The 18,318-nt window shown below is 48.0% G+C and overlaps 1 protein-coding gene across 6 annotated transcripts in view; it reads right to left on the reverse strand.

Annotated features, from left to right (window-relative positions):
* The window catches only part of IRX5 (iroquois homeobox 5), a 29,315-nt gene extending 11,663 nt beyond the window's left edge, over positions 1-17,652 (reverse strand). Inside the window, exons 1-4 of one of the 6 annotated variants that reach the window (XM_083513687.1) lie at positions 16,473-17,652; positions 14,219-14,658; positions 13,120-13,896; positions 3,606-4,073 (exon numbers count right to left, since the gene is read on the reverse strand). In XM_083513687.1, coding sequence (XP_083369813.1) covers positions 3,859-4,073; positions 13,120-13,896; positions 14,219-14,658; positions 16,473-16,621 — 1,581 coding nt within the window. In that variant the 5' untranslated portion in view covers positions 16,622-17,652 and the 3' untranslated portion in view covers positions 3,606-3,858. Of the gene's footprint in view, positions 1-3,605; positions 4,074-13,119; positions 13,897-14,218; positions 14,659-15,800; positions 16,441-16,472 lie in introns of those variants that run through there. The other 5 variants (XM_083513686.1, XM_083513691.1, XM_083513690.1 and 2 more) reach the window with 5 other exon arrangements.
* Positions 17,653-18,318: the final 666 nt, after the last annotated feature.

Raw genomic sequence — 18,318 nt, forward strand, 5'->3', positions numbered from 1 at the left:
TAATTTCTCCTTTCCCCACCCCCAGGAACGTTTGACTTCAGTGCAAATAAAGACAGGATCAGAACCCCTTTCAGTGAATCCGAACCTACCTCAGCTCAGTCTAGAAGCAAGAGTATTTAACGCGCGTTCACGCTTCAGATATCTTAACGCGGGTTAAAGTCGCTGATTGCAAGGATAATCCAAATTAGTTAACCACGAAATAAGCCTGAATGGTTCCCGCACTAATAAAGACCAGAGCATTTTATTCCGGATATGTTCACCTGGAATGACCACCACTAACAAGAGAGGCATTTAGGACAGTCCTTCCACCCAGAGTCATGCAATGGGGAAACGGATCCTTTTGTCAAACACGGGGATTTGAAGAAAGAAAACGCCTTTAAAAATAGGTGCGGTTTATTTGTCCAGCGGAAATCGCCTTAGCCATATTTCATATGCATCGACTCAAGTCTTTGGGTTGCCTGTTGAGGGGGGGGGCGTTTCTGGGTGGCTGTCTTCATGGGTGTAGCCACGAGGGGCAGGGAGAGACAGCTGCCCCCCCAAATAAAAAAAAATACATAGCAAACTGAGGTTCTGCCCCCCCCAAAAAAATCCTAGCCACGCCCATGGCTGTCTTACCGCAAGTTCTTAAAATCATCTCCCTCTTTTGACGCAATTGGATATTTAATATCTCTTTCAATCATCTAGAACATGCTTCCTCAACCTCGGCCCTCCAGATGTTTTTGGCCTGCAACTCCCAAGATCCCTAGCTAGCAGGACCAGTGGTCAGGGATGCTGGGAACTGTAGTCTCAAAACATCTGAAGGGCTAAGGTTGAGGAAGCCTGGTCTAGAAGACGTTTTGTATTAGTATGTCACATCCACACCATACACTCAAAGAATAATTATATACCACTTTAAGAGACATGCTGCCCCCACAAAGAATCTTGGGAACTGTGGTCTGCTAAGAGTCGCCTATCTACTCTCTAAGAAACTACAATGTTCCCGGGATTCTCTGGGAAGTGGCGAGTGGGGAGTCCGGTTTGAGTCCAAATACCTGGGCCTTGGATTAGCCGAGTTGTCTGTGGATCGGGTTCAAAGAGGACGCTTTTAACTTTAGCAATTTCCAATCAATGAGCCCAGGCCGGTTCAGCGGATGAAACAGATTTCGGGGTCCGCTCAACTCCAAGCAGCTAATGCTCTCCTTAATTTTCTCTGAGCCAGGTCTATCTATCTATATCTATCTATCTATCTATCTATCTATCTATCTATCTATCCAGCTATCTATCCAGCTATCGATCCAGCTATCTATCTATCTATCTCTATCTATCTATCTATCTATCTATCTATCTATCTATCTATCTATCTATCATCTATCTATCTATCTATCTATCTATCTATCTATATCTCTCTATCATCTATCGGTTCATCCTTTAGGATCTCTCAGGCCAAGTAATGGATCTGAAAACTGTTCCAACTGGAGTCGAGGTTGGACTGGCACCCTCCTTGGGAGCAAGCCCGTTGAACCCAGACGGATTTACTTCTGAATAAACCTGCATAAGATTACCTGGCACGTTCCCCACCGCCCCCCTTCTCTCAGATCTCTGCTGGCTCCCACTGAAAGGGTTGTTCAAGCCTATACCCACTTACCTGGTAGGAGTAGTAAACACCAAAGTGTTAGTTTACAATCCTTAGGTTAGTTCTGAGTAAACACACATCGGATCTAGGATACAAAAAGGGTTCCAGGCTGGCTGTGCTCTTTTACATTGTTGATTCCTGGGCGGGGTGCGTGTGACTTTGTTGAAGTTCGTTGCTTTCTTGTGATCAAGATGATGATTATTATTAATAATAAGTGAACAAAAATCGTCCTCCTTTTTGGAGGCTGGAAGAGAGAAGTTTCCCCCGTAAACTTGATTAGTTTAATTTATTATATGAGTATTATATATCCTTAGTACATGTGGCATTCCACCTCCCCGCTTCTTCCTTTTTTCCCCCAGGAGAGGACCAAGTCGGAGGAGTGTTTGAGCATAAGAGGTGCCAAAGAGGGCAAGAGATGATTGGTGGCAAGGGCTTGCCCATCAGAAGGTCAGCAGTTCGAATCCCTGTGAAGGGGTGAGCTCCAGTTGTTCGGTCCCTGCTCCTGCCCACCTAGCAGTTCGAAAGCACACCAGTGCAAGTAGATAATTAGGTACCCCTCCGGCGGGAAGGTAAAAGGCGTTTCTGTGCACTGCTCTGGTTCGCCAGAAGTGGCTTATCATGCTAGCCACATGACCTGGAAGCTGTACACCGCTCCCTCGGCCAGAAAAGCGAGATGAGTGCCACAACCCCAGAGCCGTCTGCGACTGGACCTAACGGTCAGGGGTCCCGTTACCTTTTTAGCTACCAAAAAAGCTACCAACAGCGCAGGACCGGAACTAGCAGGACCGACGTCTGTCTGCTGCTGCGCAAGAAGCGAGTGCCCACTGGTTTCTTTAAATTGGGAGAAATCAATAAACGCCATTAGAACCAAACAGTTGAAATAATTTCCCTGCCCAATGGGCATCCTGGCTTTCCATAAAATCCATGCAGTGCTGCGTTGCGTTTTATTCCTGCCTTCCTGTTCCCCTCGCCCCAAACCAGCGTTTCTAGTCCTCATGACCGCAAGAGACCAAAGTTTTCTACTTTGCTAAATGTAGACCACCACTGCAGGATGGAGAAGATACATGAATCTGTATTTGTGGCAGCCCTTCTTCACTCCTGCATAGACTACCCAATCCTTGACGCGGTTTCTACTAACGGAACAGTAGTTACATCGCAGCTCACTTGGAGCCTATAGGCCTACTTTATTTGCTAGGCATCTGCCACTCTCAAAAGATGTTCACCTCGCAAAGGACTTTGCTGTCTTTATTGTGCTTGTCCTCACAACAGCCCTGTGAGGTAGGCCACTCATGAAGATTATGAATGTGAGAGCACAACACATTGGCCAAGGCCACAGGATGTCGCTCCCAGAGCTAAGTCCACAAACTCTCACTCCTGTTGCCTGTTTGGAAGAAACAGACAAGACCAAGGTCACCACAGCCCAACTTAGGTGTAAAGATTCCACTTTGCCTTTGTCGCTTAAGCCTTGCAGTTTATTAGCGAGAAATCTCTTGTTTTTTTGCTTTGGAGATGCCCAGTTTTCCCCCTGCCGCAGCCGTCTTCCTCCAAAACCAGTTCGGATTAGTCTAATCGAACTTCAGGGGAGCTAAACCGAAGTAAATATCCACTAACTCCTGTATGGTACCTGGCTCCTTGCTGGATTAAAACCGGTGTCCGTGGGAGGGAATCAGAAAGTCTCCTGAGCTTCACTCAGAAGCCATCCCGTTGCAATCCGTGTGATTTAAATGCAAACGAAACCGATTTGAGTTTAGTTACCCAAGCCCCCTAGAATATCTCCCTCCATCCTCCCCCCCCCAACTCAGTCTTTGTGGATATCTTTGGGCATTGGGGAAACAGCTGTTTTGGGAGCTGGCTGCACAAAAGCTAATATATACTCTCTTTATTGGAGCAGGGATTTCTCTCCTCTTTCCCCCTTTCTTGCAAGAGCATGACAAACTCTCCCTGTTTCCCCCTCAACCCTGAAAGCAGCGTGTGAATAAAACAATTTGGAGGCTACGGAACCATCTTTTATTCATACTGCCTTTAAACAAGAGTGGAAAATATATTCCCACCGGCCCTCAGGCCACTGGAGCCAGAGAGCGGATGATCTTCGAAGCCAGCAGCATCCTTTATCCTCATTGGGAAAGTGTGCTTAGAAACTGGCGTGAAATCGGTTTCAATCCGAATCCTCCGAACCCGAATGACCCTTCGTTTTCACCATAGCGTTTCAGGGACTGCACGCAAAGGAAAACTAGATCCCAGATTCGTCACCACACACACTCCACGGTAAAGCGAAGTAGAATTCGAATCAATGTAGTCACAATAAAACATCGGTGGAAGCCTCCAGAATGACAGTAATACGCAACCACTAAAAGCGGGGAACGCTCTCTGGTGATCATTTTAAATCCGAGTCCAGCTCTGGAACCGTGTGTGCGTGGGAACTCGGATGTTAACCTTTCGGAATTCAAGCCGGAGTCAGCATCTGAGTGGAGAAGATTTAAGGGGTAAAGGGGGACGCTCATCCACTGACACGTGTGCGCATGTCTGTATGCCCAAGCTCCCTTTCCCCTTCCCCAAATAATACCACTTTTATAATACCACTTCAGTCAGAACATCCAATTCCCCATATTCGCAGACCATTCGAAGTAAATCAAGGGGTTTAGGCAAGGTTTGAAAGCGTAAGGGCTTGGAGGAGAGAGCTCTCTGTCACCGCAGATCTGTGAAGATGGTTCCTGTGGGTGTTTACTCGTAAAAAAGTCTTACTGAGAGCAATTGGACTTGTGCCTAACTAGGGTGTGGCGAAGTGGACAAAGAAAGTTTGGTGTGTGGAAGGGGACTTAGGTAAGGGTCAATTCTCGGCTCATACCTGTGAAGCTCACTTGACCCTGCTTCGAGTCTCCTTCTCTAACTTACCTTGCAGGGCTGTAGTGAAGATAAAATGCGGAGTGGGAGGGAGACGGACTCTGCGGGATTCTTTTATTAATTATTATTATTATTATTAAATAATGAATACTGCCTAGAATTGCATCTTTACGCAACTCTGTCCTGTCCAGGTTTTCCTACCGCTTTAAGGGAGGTATCCTCCTGAATAAGTGTACACAGGATCGCAGCCTTTAAAAAATAGTAACAATCGCGTATTCGAGGGCCCTAAAAAAAATCAGTTTGTACTGCCCAATCCTATCTAAATTTTACTCGGAAATATATCCCACTGAGTCCAATGGGGTTTACTCCAAGGTAAAGTACACAAAGGACTGAAGGTCTGGACTGCAATCCCGGGCACACTTCCCTAGGCACGGGTCCATTTGAACTTGGTGGGACTTACTTCTCAGCAGACACGCATAGGATTGCATTGTTAAGGGCGTTTTGCAAAGCGCAAACTGAATCTGACATCAAGAGGAGTTTAAAAATCCCTTTGGATTAGTTTTCCTTGTTACGGATCTGTTCGTTGCAGGTGGTTTAAATGATCATAAACTCCGAGGAAATGTCAGACAATAGAGCCCTATTCTTGGTGGGGAAGTTTCTTCCTCCCGTTAAAAGATGGGGCGCGGCAGGTGGGGGAGAGAACCACTTTCCTATTTTTACCTTTTCATCACCAATTAAGCCTCCACTCCTTTTGAATCCGGAGGGTTAGGTTAGTCTTTATAGAGTAAATCTGTTCTTCTTGGGCAGCACCTCTTTAAACGAGCCCCTCAGGAGTCCCAGAGAGGGTCACCTAAACCAGAGCAGTTGCGTTCATATGGTAGTGTGCTCCTCTGCCTTCTGCGCGTTTCCTTGAAATAGTTGTTTTATGTTTTATTTTTAACAGTTTGGAAACCGGTTCCGAATACGCCTCCCGCTTCTCCCATTCAGGAAGGAAGCACTCGTTAATCTGCTATTGCCGCCCATGCAAACATACACGGCGTCAGACACACGTAGAAATATTTCGGTTAAACTGGTTTGCTGGGATTAAGACCCTCTAGATATTGTTAGACTACAGTGCCGGTCATCCCTGACCTTTGGATCGGTTGGCTGAGGCTGATGGGAATTGGAGGAGGGAGGATATGAGGAAGGGGCACATGGGTCTACCACCCCTTGTTCCAAGCTCATCTTTGTGGAAGTTTATGCAGACATTGAAATCAAGTTCTGGTGGGAACCTTCCTTTCAGTACTGACTCGGTCCTGGGAGGCATGATGTCTCTGAGCATGTGCAAAGGGTTCTTTCCTTCTGCTGGGGGGGAAAGCCCGCATCTGGGATGGAGAGGGGGTTTGGAAACAGGCTTTTGATGGTGAGTTTCATCGCTCTCTCTTTGGAAATGATCAACCCCTGTTTTGAAGGCCTCAGTCAAATAGCAGCCAGGAGCCAGGAATCCCAAACGAGTAGAGGTGAAAAGGAAAATGGTTTTTGCAACACTGGTGATTTCTCTCCCTCTCTCAACTTGAATTGAATCTAGTCACTTCCATGCTTTTTATGGGACGTTCCTCCACACACGCACACTTCGCCTATTAAGCTTACAGCTGGACGTTCACTACAATCCTAAACACGCAGACTAAGGAATAAGCTCTGTCGAAGAGAATGGGATTTACTCCCGTGTAAACATTTAGAGGATTGTACTCCCAAACCCACGTGTCTCCCCAGCAACTATTACGTGAAGCGGCCACCCTCTCAGCAGAAGTGTGAGACCCACCGAACAAAACTTATATCCGAGTAAACATGCATAGGCTCCAGCTGAACGCCCTAATGAATCTTTGTTACCCCCCAAGGAGGTGATTTCGGTATTTCAGCCGCCCTAAGAGATGTTCACATTTCGAAACGATTGTTTTCCCGTGTTGTTGTTTTTCCAGCTGAGACAGATCCTTTGGGCACTTACTCGGGAGAAAACCCCACTTAACGCGGTGGGGCGACGCCGACCTGCCTAGAGAATCCACCTGCGCCTGTTTAGCTCCTTTCAGTGACTGCTTTTTGCAAATCAACCGGTTTGAGGATCAACCGGACCTTCGCGCTAGACAAAACGCCTGCACTCAGTTTACAGGTCCCTGGAAGCCCTGCGCTCCAAACAGGAAACCCGACTTGTAAACGGAGTGCCTTTGACTTCGATTTATATGCAACCCACTTGCTAGCAAGCGCTTCCAAACTTAGGCAAAAGTGGAGTGCGAACTTTCTGAGACTTGTACCTCAGGACGACTTCCCGGCTCCTATCACTTTGATTTGCAGGTAAAGCTGCGCCCCTGAAAGGGAAAGGAGGGGTGAATAATCGGCTTTTAATCGCCATGCGTCTGAAACCCAAACGAGCCGATCATTAGTTAATTACCACCGAGTTTGTAACAGCCTCTGATGACTGCTCTCTGAAGTGCTGTTTATTCCAACCGTAACCTAAAAGGGATTTTCTTTTTCTGTTTTTAGGAGGTTAAGGCCAGGGAAGCGGGGTTGCCTTGTCTTCTCCCCACCCCCTGAAAGTGAGATCTAAAAGTTATAAGTCTGCAGCGTGGAGGAATGAAGCAATATTTGGAGAGGGATCAGAGACAGAAAGATTCCGGCTTTGAAATTACTGCTTCATTATGTTTTCATTTAAAAAAAAAATAAAAATCAGAGAAACTACTTTCCCCCAGACCATTCCGGGGCGCTGGCAAACGGTTTGCAGGCGTTTGTGTGTGTGGACGGAGGGGAAGGTTGACCTCACCTCGCTGCGGTTTGATCTGCGCGTCGCGGTTTTCGATTTGCAGAACAGAGATCTGGCTGGAACCCGAGGCCAATCAGTCCTCGCAGCCCCTATCTAAACCTGCAACATGCACAGCCCCGAGCTTTAGAAGGAACCCTCGATCTCCAAACGAGAGTCAACTCGGCGCCTTTCAAACGCTATCCAGGGCATGTGCGCTTGCAGAGGAAGAAGTCTCGCACTCTTAAGCGGGGCATCAGGGTTGTGATCCTACGCGAAGGGACTCCGAAAGCAGTGAACGCTTTTTTTCCAGGAACGCGTTTGCATGCTTACTTAATCCGAAGCAGGTTTGCTTGAAAGCCCCATGGTCCTCAGTAGGATTCCCTTCGGATGGGGAACGTAGCTTAATGCCACACCGAGGGCTTCAGAAATGTTATGACCTGGAAGTCAGTCTACTTTGTGGCATTGACGCATTTGGGCGCCCCCAGCCTGTTGCCCTATCTACATTCACGGATTTCGACGCCACTTGTCTCCCTGGCCAGTACCTTTTCCATCCCCCTCCACACGCACTTCCAGTACCACCCCGCTTTCAAAATACTGGATCCGAAGTCCCAGCCATTAATTCGGATTTGCCCCCCTCCTCCCCATTTGCGAGAATACTTCTATTACCCCAAACTTTGTTTTCAAGTCCAGCTGTTTTCTACCTTTGTGTGAATGAGGAAGATAACTGCCCGGCTGCCCCCCCAACCCCCCCACACAACCCAGGATGGATTCACACTCGCTGCAGGTTTAATAAATTAGAGATCCACACGTTACACCTTTACACGAGTTTTCTCTCTCTTCCCCACCGAACGTTCGAAACGTCTCAGAAAGCTGGAACCCTGGACTGAAACTGACAAGCCTTCTTCTCCCACCACCCCACATCCATAAACTTCACGGGGGGTGAGTTGGCTAGCGCACACCTACCCATTATGAACCGCCTTGTGTTTTGCTTCTAACGCCATGCAGAGACCACTTGTTATATTTAGAAGACAAAAAGCGGTTCCTTTCACTAACGCAAGTGGATCGAAACTGGTTTGACTCCTGCTACTTTGCACGTTGCGATTCCGAAATAAATTTAACTGAAATCAATGGGAATGACTTTCCTTTCGATATCTAATACGCCTGATTACTCCTAATACGAAGGAAATTCCACTGGAACGCATAGAACTTCTTTTCAAGTATTGGTGTGTGTTTGGGGGGGGTCTATTTAGCACCACGGCATATCAGCCTCCTACCAGATTCACGTGGTGTCCCATTTTGGATGCTCAGGAAAATTGTTTTGCCTCCTCCCCCCAAAAAAAACAGCATACATACACACTATTTGGGATGAAATGACTGTTTTGTATGTAACTTCCTCCCGAAAATACAGTTGGTGGGAAATATATTCAACCGTTGCACCCAGCCAAGTTTTACTTAGAGGAGACACGTTCATATTAATGGACTTAAGTTTCTCTTGTCCATGAATTTCAGTGCGTCTACTCTGAGTAGAACAAACATTGGACACAACTCTAAGCTCCAGATGTTTTTAGATCTTTAGACATAAAAACAAAAATCACCCCGTTTAAAATAAAAAATGTAAATTTGTTTCGGATGTCATTGTAAACGCTAATTACCATAACATTATTTTTGCTGCTATAAAAACAACAACAACCCGAAGACATGTTTTGCTAAGGGTATACCAGACAAATGCATGTTAGTTACACATGTATTTGAAATTTCACCTGGAGAGGAGAGTACACTTAATTTTTATTGGATTTATTATCTATTCATAATCCTAGTTCAGCCTTAACTAGAATCAAGAAGGACAGCAGGCCGGTTAGTTGTATCTTAAAGGAAATTGATTAATTCCCTTAGGAATTTAATACATCAAAAGAAAACCTTATGGAGACTGCTGGCGCGCCTATTCAATATCATCATTATTATATAGAAGGAACCAAGGTTGACAATATTTATGTTTAAGTTACTAACCTTATATTCTGAGTTTGTGTGGTGTGTGTCCCCCCCCCCCCAAATTCAAAGACTGAAAGAATCGTGGTTATTAAAATTATAAATAACATCAGCAACAGTCTCGAGGCTTTCATATAAGTGCGTGCTGAAAATGGTCGTAATTATTTTTTTAAAAAACCATACCAAGTATAACACGACCTTCTTTATTTTAGAATGTCGGGAAGCTAAACATTATATTTACGGTATATTTAAAAGGCGCCTTTCAGAATTGACAGATCGGATGGCCATTTCTAATAGGCCAACAGTTTCCCCTGAACTCAACTAAGGTCAACGAACCATTCGCAACTTTCTTTTCCCTTAAATGATGGAAGTAAGTGCAACAGGTTGATTTGTGGAGAGTTCCCCCCCCTCCCCGCCATCACTCCCCCTCCCCGCATCACAGTTCAGATGAACGATTTGACCTGGGTATTGAATCGGTGCTTTCTTTGAAATCATTATTTACAGTATTCTTATGGCCCTAATATGTGATTGTTTACACGTTTAAACAGCTTTGACTTCTTTATTTAGATTTATCGGCCAGGCTAAAAGAGTATTTGTATATACCCCGTGGTTTCTTGGGGGAAATCAAATCACATCTCGGTCGCTTTGAGGGTAAAAGGAAAAAGATTACCCCCACCCGCAAATCGTTTAACTGTATGTAGCTAAACCAATTAGCAGCTAATTAATTATGCGGGTCCAGTCGAAGTTCCGAAAAGCTCGCAAAAGATTTATACAAATATAGGGAGACAATTTTTCCTATTTTCCGAGGCAGTGACGAAAGTCACGGATAAGTGGCTAGGAACTGACATCCGTAGAAAATCCAAAGTAATTGGGGGGGGGGTATTCTCTCTCTCTTTTTGCAGGAAGATATTTAATATTTTTTAAATGCTGGAAGTGAACTCCGAGTTGAAAGATTAAGCAAACGAATACAAGTTGTCGCCTTTCTAAAATCCACGAAAATTCATTGTCATCTCGTTCAAATCAATGGCGTTTATTCCTGAGAAAATATTTTTAGGCTCCCTGTGTTAAGGAAACAATCAAGGCAACCGGGTAAGAATCAACTTAACTTCCCTTCGATGACGTGGGTTCGAGGCTGGGATGCCAATCAATTTCCAAACAGGGGTGAAAAATAGAAAAAGAAAGCTATCTTATTTCACTTATGAGTTGTGGGTTTTCTTTTGTTTTTAATTCTTTTTATATTTTAAGGGCAGTGTTTTCCTAAATATTCAATGCCCCTTTCCCATTAATGGAAGATATATTGGGGGGGGATACTTTTAATTTTCCTTTCTCCTCTATTTAAAAGCCCATAACCCTGAGACCTGGAAATAAATCTGAGTCCCCCAAAGAACCGGCAGTATGTGTAGGAGTGAGACCCTCACATCAAATCGCGACCCTAGGTGGTTAAGTTTCCTGAGCTCCAAATGATTTAGCAAATCGGAAATCCATCTTTCTTCGGAGCCTTCCTTTCACCCCACTCAAGTTTCCCGTGGATGTGCTAGATTTTTTTTAAGCGCTTCTTGTCGCTCCCTCTTTAAACTCGCCCAACTTTCAAAAGATGAGCGCTATGTTTGAAATTCGGTACAAGTGTGACACCTACCTGTGAATTTGGGAAGCAATCCAAAGGCGACCCTCCTCAACCTTCCATTTGTATGTGCTAATCTCCGTACAGGCAGCACGCACACCCCGCCAAACCATCAAGTGCTTTTGCAGAATGGAGCCGCCAATAGGGGGAATAATTTTAATGCTAAACTTGAGGCTAGCAATGCAGGGAGATATTTCGTCTCTCTCTCTCTCTCTCTCTCTCTCTCTCTCTCTCTCTCTCTCTGTGTGTGTGTGTGTGTGTGTGTTATACACGCACAACTGAAATGTCTGTCCGTATACACACACACAAAGAGAGATGCACACTGTATATGCACAAACAGAGCTATTTATCCATCTGTTTCCCCAGTGTATTCTCTTTTAATATGTATTCCCCCTATCCCTCTCCGTAAAAACTCTGCAGACCTTTGAAATAGTAATAAGGGATAAATCTGGCATAAAATCGAACTCATTAGCAAAGTTCACGAGCTGACTGCTTTGCATAAAGCCCGACACTGATTAAAAGTAATTAGGTTAAGAGACGGTCCGCTGTTGCCATCCTGCGCTTTTGAGTGCACTTCCACAGGAAATCTCCATCCTCTCCTCCTGTATCCATCCATCCATCCATCCACCCCGCTCGACAAGCAGCAAGCTACAAGCGATAGACGTTCAGAGTCGCCCGCTAGCATCCACGGGACTGGGTCCCCAGGGGGGCGGTGGGGCAAGGGAAACCGGGGGGGAGCCTTAAGACAGCAAGCTGACATATTCGGCTGCGGGGTTTTTTGAGGGGGGGGGTTTGCTGCTTTTACTGAATCAGTTCATGGGTCCCAGCTAGCTCAGGGAGAGTCCAAGGTCTCTCTGGCAGAGATCTTTCCCAGCTTTTCTGCCCGAAACCCTTAAAAAAAAGGAGATGCAAAGAGACCGGACCAAGGGACCTTCTGCGCGCTTAACGAGGCAGAATTAGAAGGCCACTCATCCTACGCGGGGATCAGACCCACATATTTTCAGACTGAATTAACTCCCCTGACAGGCCCTCATTAGATCCGGAACGTCACCGGCGCTTCCTTTCACAAGTCAATCACCTGTACATATTTCACTGCATCCTCCCTCCCCCGCTCACCCCTGTATACTTTCGCCTTTCTTCCCGGTCCCACCTGTCACCAAATCCATCAGGTGGAACTTATGCCAAATGTAGAGGCTTTGCCCAAATCGCCTGCGTTCAGGAAACATCCGTCCCTCACTTGGAAAAGTTACTTTCAGTTAAATTCTTAGAGTGCAGATTTCCGCTTCCCCTCCCCTCTTTCCCCTTTTAAGAGTGGTGGTGGAAGGAATGTACTCTAAATATGTCTTTTGTTATGGGTCTCCGCCCCAACCCACATTTCCTTCTGTCGGCTCCACTTTGCCATCAAAATGAATAAATAAAATAATTTGTATTTTTTTAAACAACTCTGTGCTTTGATTAAATACCGACAAAGGGGCATCTGCATTTTTATACTTAATCCCGTGGGTTGACCGGCTTCTCCCGCTTCCCCTAATTAAAAAAAAAAGTTCTTCGCATTGAGTAATAATATAATACTACTAATCGTAATTCAATAGGCATAAAAATTTAATTTAAACTTGTATATATAGATATAGATAGATTTTAAAACTATGAAACAATTTGGGAAAAGACACAGAAATGTATATATATATTTATATATATATATATTTATATTTTATATTACCAAAAAAACCAACATTGATGGCTGTACAGGCGGTTGGATTTCATAATTTACTTCAAAGATAGTGTTACCGATTTAAATACAAAAAAGCTACATTAAATATACAGAATAACATTTCATACAAATTGTTTCTGCCTTCCCCCACCCTCCCCATGTGGGTATTTTTTTCCTCTTCCCGCACTTCCTGCACTTTTTACCTTAAGACATTATTACTATTATTATTTTTATTTCTCCTCCCAAGAGCTGCTTACTTTCTGCTTTCTCAAATAAATTATACCACTGATTTTGGAAATTGGAGTGGTCTGGGTTTCTCTCCCCCCTCGTTTTCTTGCTTTCCTCCTTCCGCACTTAGTTCTCTCCTTTTTTAATTAAAAAAGAAACCTCTGCCAAAATCAAGTCTGAATTGGTTGTAAATAAATTAAAACCAACAACAATAAAAAAGCAGAAAAAAATAGACAACATAAAAAATTAAAAAGAAAAGACAAATCAAGGGAGAGGGGATAGTCCGGTCGTGGATGACGAAGAGGGTTTAATCTGGGAAGAAACTCAAGATTAAATATGCGACATACCTTTCTTCAGTTCGTAAGGCGAGTCTTTACTAAGATCAAACTGGGACTGGCTTCTGAGGATTTTAGTTTCTTTAGCCAAGGCTTCCGCTCTGTTCAAAATAGTCTGGTTTAATCCGTTAAAATGGGGGCTGGGGTTCCCCGCCGTCGCCGCGTTGCCGGAGAGGTGTCCGAAAGAGCTGTAGTTCGTGTAACCCGGGTAAAAGGGGCTGGTGGTGTAATAGAGGGGCCGCGAGAGGACCGAGGCGCCATTGGGGAAAGGGCAGTGCGTGGAGGAAGGCGACCGTGCCGTCGGGGATTGCGCGGAGCCGGCTCCGGCTAAACTCGGAACCTGCGGGGCCGCCTCGCCGCTGCCCTCCTTCGATTTGTCCGCTGAGGTGGCGATCTCCGCCAAAGACCACAGTTTAGGCTTGGAAAGGGCCCCGGCTCCCGCCGCCGCTGCCGCCTGAGGAGCCGCCTGGGGCGAGTGGATCACCGACGTCCCGTTGCTGGAAGGCAGGAGAGGGTGCAGGTCCGTCGAAGGGGGTCTGTACTGGGCGGGCAGCGGGTGGGCCGGCTGCGGGTCCTCTCCTCCGGCCGGGTGCAGCTGCTGGTGCGCTTGGAGAAGGAGGCGGCCCGCTGCAGCAGCAGCCGCTGCCGCCGGCAGACAATGCGCCAAAGGCGGCGAGGCCCCGGGGCCTCCTTTAGACAGCGCCTCGTCGGGGGCTTCTTTACAATCCGAGTCGCTCAACGCGCCGTCGGCTTCTTTGCCTGCCGCGCCTCCCTTCGGGTCTCCAGCACCTGAGGACAAGGGCAGAGGGAGGGCGACACACAGTCCTTGAGGCCTCTTGGAGCCCGATCCTCGGCCTTCCCACCCACCCCGTCGAGTCCCAGGTAGGGGGGGGAACACCTTCCCAAAACGCGCCTTATACACTACTCTGGAACCAAGGTTTTCTGGGGACTAATCCAGATAGTTTCTCTTTCCCCCTCATGGCGTTTCAGCCCCATTAAGTCTAGCGATCCCCTGCTCCTCCCTCGCCCCAGACCGACCCCCTTGCCAAAAAGCGTACAACCCAGTTCACCTCCCAAAATCCGTCTCCTCTCATCTCCATCGGCCGCTTACCTATCTCGATCGCCTCCAGATCGCCCTTCTCCTCCAGCTTCTGTGGCTCCTCCTCGTCGTTCTTCTCCAAGTCGATGTTCTCCTCTTCCTCCTCGTCTTCGCTCCGGTTCCGGGGAGTCCAGGTCATTTTATTCTCCTTTTTGAGGCGCCGCCGGGCGTTGGCGAACCAGGTGGAGACCTGCGTGAGGGTCATCTTGGTGATGATGGCCAGCATGATCTTCTCGCCTTTGGTGGGGTAAGGGTTTTTCCGGTGCTCGTTCAGCCAGGCCTTGAGGGTGGCCGTGGCGTCCCGGGTGGCGTTTTTCCGGTAGGCCGGGTCGCCGTAGGGGTAGGATCCCAAGGGAGCCGCGTAAGGGTGGTACCCCAAAGAGCCGGCCATGCCGGGGGTGTGGTCGTAGGGCGAGCCCTGGAGGAAGGAGAAGGAGAGGCAGAAGCGTCGCCTGAGGTGAGAAGGAGACCTCCTAATAATCATTCTTGAAATCCATATCTCTGAGAAATCAAACCATCTCCCTCCCGTTTGAAAGGGTCCTCTCCACAATACGTGGTTGTACCCCCATCTCCATAACAGACTCGGCCTAAAAGTTGGAGTGTCACCATACCTGGGGGTGGGAGTCAAAATAAGTCTTTCCTAAGCTAAACACGAGTTGCCCACCGGTGTCTGAATGCGACCAGAAAGTGTATCTCACCCACCCACTTCCATCTCTGCCAAATTACCAAGCTATAAACAGTAACAAATTACACCTCAGCCTCCTCCCCTTCTAATTGAACGCAACCTTTTACACAAACCCACACACCCCCTCCCCCCTTTCACTTGGAAGCATGACAGTGTCTAGACAGATAGCAAGCTCTGCCTCCATGACCCACCCCCCACTCCCGAGGGGGGATTTTCCCGACAATAAGCCTTAAACCGAAATATTCGGATTCAACTCTATTCCAGTCCAAGTGTTTCCAAGAGGCCTACCTCGCATTCTTTTTTAAGAAGCTGCGTTATTTAGATTGGAAATGTAACTAGAAGAAGTAGTTCAAGCATGGAAGAGGAAGCCCTTTAGTTTTGGCTTTGTTTAGTTTCAGGAGGGAATAACCACTTTATTCGCTTTCTCTTTGTAGATTTATTGAGCTACTGAAAGCGTTTCTTTTACATAACTTCTGGACAGATGTTTTCAGATGTATTCCATACTGCCTGAGATTATTGTGGAAGGGGTAGGTACATTTTTAAAAAGATACTGAAACTTCAAAAAAAATATTTTTGTACCTACTCTAATCTTCATCTTCATCATGGGATGGGAATTATAGCTCTGCAATATTTGGGGAGCCCGATTAAGACGGCAAGGAAATGGCAAGGGGCAGAAGGGTCACCCCCTTATCCAGCTTTTCTTTTGGGCATCTAAACTGCCGGATTTGACATGAATTAAAACATCTGAAAATCGTACTGGAGAGTGTATGTGTATGTATAGACACGCACCTTCACTGAGACTCTAACTCTCATACGCTTTTCTAAATTAGAATGAAAAGGCACAAACGGAAAGCCTCGCTCTTCTTAGCCCCTTCAAGATCAAAGCTGCGTCCCTAATCACACACTGACCCGGAGTCACTTTGCGGGGTTGACTTCCGAGCAAACACGCTTAGGATCGCCGTGCTCTGCTGCTGCGTGGCGACCTGGCGTGCTTTTACTCGCGCGTAAAACAGCCGCCAAGGATCGTGGCGCTGCCCGGCTTCCTTGGGAGCAAAAGTGGAGCTTACTGTGGAGTAAAACCAGATCGCGCTGCAGCTCCCGTTCAACTCTGTATTTGGGGGGGGGGGGGCAGGGGGTGCTGATAGTCCAGAGTTAAACCAGCGAGGAGAAAGACGCTGGCCGGCTGCAGGCTTCCTTGCGAGAGAAATGTCCCATTGATCTCCGCGCAGGAATCCTTCCTCCTGCAACCGATTTCTTTTTAAGAAAATACGGTAGGCTAACCATCCACTGAGGAGGTGCGGCCATGGAAGGTGCCAAAATCCACGGGCAGCTTTTCTTTCCTGCACCCCTCCCTCTGCACTTCATCTTTCCCCACTTTACCTGCCGCTTTCGTCTATGGTTACAGCCTGCAAACCTCCAAGCTCCAGCCCCCTGGGTTATCTCCACAACTCCCCAATAACACCCGCCCCGCCAAGTCTTCGTCCCTGAGCTCTGGTTCCATCCCTCTCTCGGTCTCCTCCTTTTCCCACAAGCGGCCGGCGTGGAGGAGGAGGAAGAGGGCGACCCGAGCGCTTCCCTTACCACGTAAGAGGAGAAAGCGGCTGCGGCCGCGGCCGCCGGATCAGCGCCGTACTGGAGGTGTGAGTTGTAACCCGGCGAGGGCGCGCTGAAGGCGGTGGAGCCGGCGTAAGGAGAGAAAGCCGAGCCGGACGACGATCTGCCCAGCTCATCCGTCCTGGGGCCGGAGATCACGCTGGTGCTGTACGCCGGGCAGGAGTAGAGCGCCAAGGAAGCCGACGGCTGGTACAAATAACCCTGAGGATACGACATGGCCAGAGGCAGGCATATACCCGCCAGGCAGCGAGCGCACAGCCACCACCGCCGTCGCCAGGAACTGCGTCCGTCCTCCCTCCCTGCCTCCCTCTCTCCCGGGCGCGCTGCGCGTTTCTCTCTACGGCGAGCGTCGTCGAGGTCTGCCTCGGAGGGTGCTTCTGCAAGCCGGGGCTAGCGGGCTCGACGCGCGCGCCCTCCTTCGCCGCCTCTCCAGTGCAGCCGAGCTGAGCTTGGACGCACTCCGGCGAATGGCTCCCTTCTTCTTTTCTCCCCTCCTCTTCCTCCTCCCCCTCTTCTCCTACTCCTTCGCCTTATCTCTCTGCCTCCCTCCTTTGGACGGAGAAGGGCGCTTTCTCTCTCTCTCTCTCTCTCTCCCCCACCCCACTTTCCTTTGCGCGCTCCGCCAAAAGGTCCGGCCAAGACGCGAAGTTGGAAATCGAGGATTCTGACGCCTGCGACGCAGCGCGGCCGAAGCTCCACCTTCCGCGGGTGTTGGCAAAGCAAAAAGGGGGAAAAAGTGGAGGGGGGAGAGAGAAAAGAAGAGGGGGAGGGAAACGAGAGAGAGAGAGAGGAGGAGGAGGTTGGCTCCTGCTGGGCTTGCCACAACCAAAGCCAACCAGCCAGAAAACCTCTCTTTTTCCCAGCCCCTCTCTCTCTCCCTCTCCCTCTCCCAAGCTCAACTGCGCCGGCCTCTGGTTGGCAATCAACAGCCAAGCTGTTTAGCGAAGATCACCTCCAACTTTCTTCATTTGCTAAATACACCATCAGCGCAATTTCTCTTTTGATTTATAGCGAGGAGCTTTTGCGCTCTCTCTCTCGCTCGCTCTCTCTCTCTGGCTCCCTGCGCTGGAATGCAAAAGGCACTCAGTTGATGAAATAGATTTCATAACAAGATTTAGTAGCCATTAAAACACACACACGCGGGGGAAATAAAATCATGAATCGATGCTTCCCGAGTAAACATTTGAAAAAAGAGCAGTTAATGTGAGGGTTTTGTTTTTGTTTCTTAAACTATCTGCAGAGAAGAGATGCAAGAAGATAACTTCTGTTCCACACAGTTGCTTCGCGATCGTGTTTCTCTTGTCGCTCTTATTATTGTTGTTGTTGTAGCACATATTACTGCTGGATGTTGGTGAGCCACAAGGCCCTTTACTCACGAGGAATCCAGCTGTGGATTTCTTCTCCTCCCACCGCTCAAGCAGCACCACCCCTCCCCTTTCGACAGCAGCAACTGCGGGTTAAACGGATTGGGCCAGCCGCTTGACACTTAGCGAGGGGGCTTAACGAGTCCTCCGCAGCCTGCTTAAAGCAGCGTGCTGGAGCTTGAAACGTTTTGGGGATGGCTGGGGCTTGGGAAGCCTGCGTGGGTGCCGCGCGGATCGCACCGTTCGGCCTGCTTGGCTCAGGGCGGCGCCAAACGCCTGGAGGCGCGCGGACTGGCAGGCCAGCTCACGCGCTTTGGGGATCGCGGCGACATACACGAGCGAGCCATATTTTGCCAATTAGTTTTGCGTTTTGGCAGCCCGAAGTCGAGTTTGGGAGCAGGCTTTTGGACTGGACTGGGGACGGGAGGCGGGATGAAAACTCAACTAAA

Source organism: Podarcis liolepis (assembly GCF_965112155.1).
Source record: "Podarcis liolepis genome assembly, chromosome: 7".
Lineage (NCBI taxonomy): Eukaryota > Metazoa > Chordata > Lepidosauria > Squamata > Lacertidae > Podarcis > Podarcis liolepis.